This window comes from Sinocyclocheilus anshuiensis, unplaced genomic scaffold, assembly GCF_001515605.1.
Source record: "Sinocyclocheilus anshuiensis isolate Anshui unplaced genomic scaffold, SAMN03320099.WGS_v1.1 scaffold86, whole genome shotgun sequence".
NCBI classification, from domain to species: Eukaryota; Metazoa; Chordata; class Actinopteri; order Cypriniformes; family Cyprinidae; genus Sinocyclocheilus; species Sinocyclocheilus anshuiensis.
In genome coordinates this window covers 3,736,025-3,738,041 of record NW_015547662.1, presented here as the reverse complement: position 1 = coordinate 3,738,041, position 2,017 = coordinate 3,736,025, and the positions used below count along the sequence as shown (strand labels likewise).

Genomic DNA, 2,017 nt, shown 5'->3' with positions numbered 1-2,017 from the left:
TGTGTGTGTGTGTGTGTGTGTGTGTGTGTGTGTGTGTGTGTGTGTTTAGGTGCTCTTGCCCGCCGCTGGTCTGCTGCAGCTACAGGAAGTTAAAAAGGCCTGCTGCGAGTTTCTCATAACTCAGCTTCACCCAACCAACTGCCTCGGTATCCTTGCCTTCGCCGATTTGCACGCTTGCATGGAGCTGCTCAATCTCGCCAACACGTACGCCGGTGTGTGTCCTTCCTTAAAAGAGAAACTCAAGCAAGAAATTCACACACACACACGATAGTCACAATAGTGATGTTTCTTATTGGATGTGTGTCGGTAACTCTGTTTGATGGTCTCAATCTCTCTCCCACTCACTGACACTCACAGAGCAACACTTCTCAGAGGTCGTGCAGAGTGAGGAGTTTCTCAATCTGGGCATGGAGCAAGTGTGCAGCCTCATAGCAAGCGACAAACTGACCATTCCGTCAGAAGAAAAGGTAACGTCACGCGTGATGAGAGGCTTGTGTTGCTGTAACTATAGCAGCACACATGTGATTTTATCATGCAGACTTTAGCAGCTCTGTTGCCATGGTAACATACTGCTGGTACAATAACACAATGGGAATAGCTGTAGCTGCTGATGAGAGCTTGTTGGTCGTCATGGAAACAGGAGTTGGAAGATGCAAGGCGTGGGCACCATGCTGTTGTTGTATTTTTGTTTTTTTGCCATGGCAACACCAGCTTCTAAAGATATCATATTTTGTGTTTTTATTAGTTTTAGCTTGTTCCACCTGGTATTAACATCCGTCTCTAGTGATTTGACAAAGTGCTGTTTTCACCCTGTACTGTCATGCATCTCAGAAATATCTCCTGTGATCAGATTTTGAGGAGAATGCGTTTCATTTCTTGACTGCATGCATTCAAATTTGACCAAATGCTTATTTCTGCAGAAAAGAAATGTATAAAAGGAAATAAAATCCTACAGAGGAGCCCTGCAGACTCTAATGACTGTTTGTCAAGGACAATAATTCTTTTAAAATTTCAGATAATTTAATAAATGACCTTTTTATCACAAGGCAAGATTAGTTTAGGTTAAGATGTCTTGATGTGACTCCTCAACAGAGTTATTATCGTTAACTAATCCTAAAACTGAAACTATTTCTGTTAACTGAAATAAAGCTGAAATCAAATAAAATATATATATTAGATTTGCTTAAATACTTGATTGGGAACTTCTTGAAATAAATTTAAGTTGAAGCACTAAACTTACTAACTGGATATAAACTAAAACTGAATGGAAAATAATAGAAATTAACGAATTAAACCTAAATAGTATATTTTTAAAAGTAAAACGGAAAAAATATTAAAAAACAAAAGCTAATAAAAATAACTAAAGCACATAAATTACTAGAATAAAAAAAACATCAAAATTACTAAAAAGCAAATTAAAATGAAAACTGGAAAAATTCAAAATAAAAGCTAATTCAAAATATTAATAAAAACTGTAATAGCATATAAATAATTCTTAACACTGCTCCCCAAAAACGTCATAAAATGTATGAATTTTTAGTAAAAGATATGGATTCAGGGTGTAAGGAAATAGTTACTCCACATTACGTTTTTCAAATGATATATTTATAAAATTATATTTAAACTCTTATTAAAAAATTTTATAGTTTAAAAAGGAAAAACATGAAACAAACATGAATACAAAGAGTATTTTTTAAAGGGGTCATATGATGTTGCTAAAAAGAACATTATTTAGTGTAATGAAATGTGTTTATGCGGTGTAAGGTTAAAAAAACACATTATTTTCCACATACTGTGCATTATTGTTTCTTCTCTATGCCCCGCCTTTCTGAAACGCGTCGATTTTTACAAAGCTCATCGGTCTGAAAAGCGAGGTGTGCTCTGATTGGCCAGCTATCCAGTGCGTTGTGATTGGCCGAATACCTCAAGCGTGTGACTGAAATGTTATGCTCCTACCATACTGTTGATGCCGTGTCCGGCCGGAGCAACGAGACAAAAACATTAAAACCCATTATAA

General features: G+C 36.2%; 1 protein-coding gene across 1 annotated transcript in view; it reads left to right on the top strand.

Moving 5' to 3' along the window:
* Nucleotides 1-2,017, top strand: part of LOC107702385 (kelch-like protein 2) — a 17,709-nt gene that overhangs the window by 6,185 nt on the left and 9,507 nt on the right. Inside the window, exons 5-6 of the mRNA XM_016504691.1 lie at nucleotides 50-212; nucleotides 358-467. Coding sequence (XP_016360177.1) covers nucleotides 50-212; nucleotides 358-467 — 273 coding nt within the window. The remainder of the gene's footprint in view (nucleotides 1-49; nucleotides 213-357; nucleotides 468-2,017) is intronic.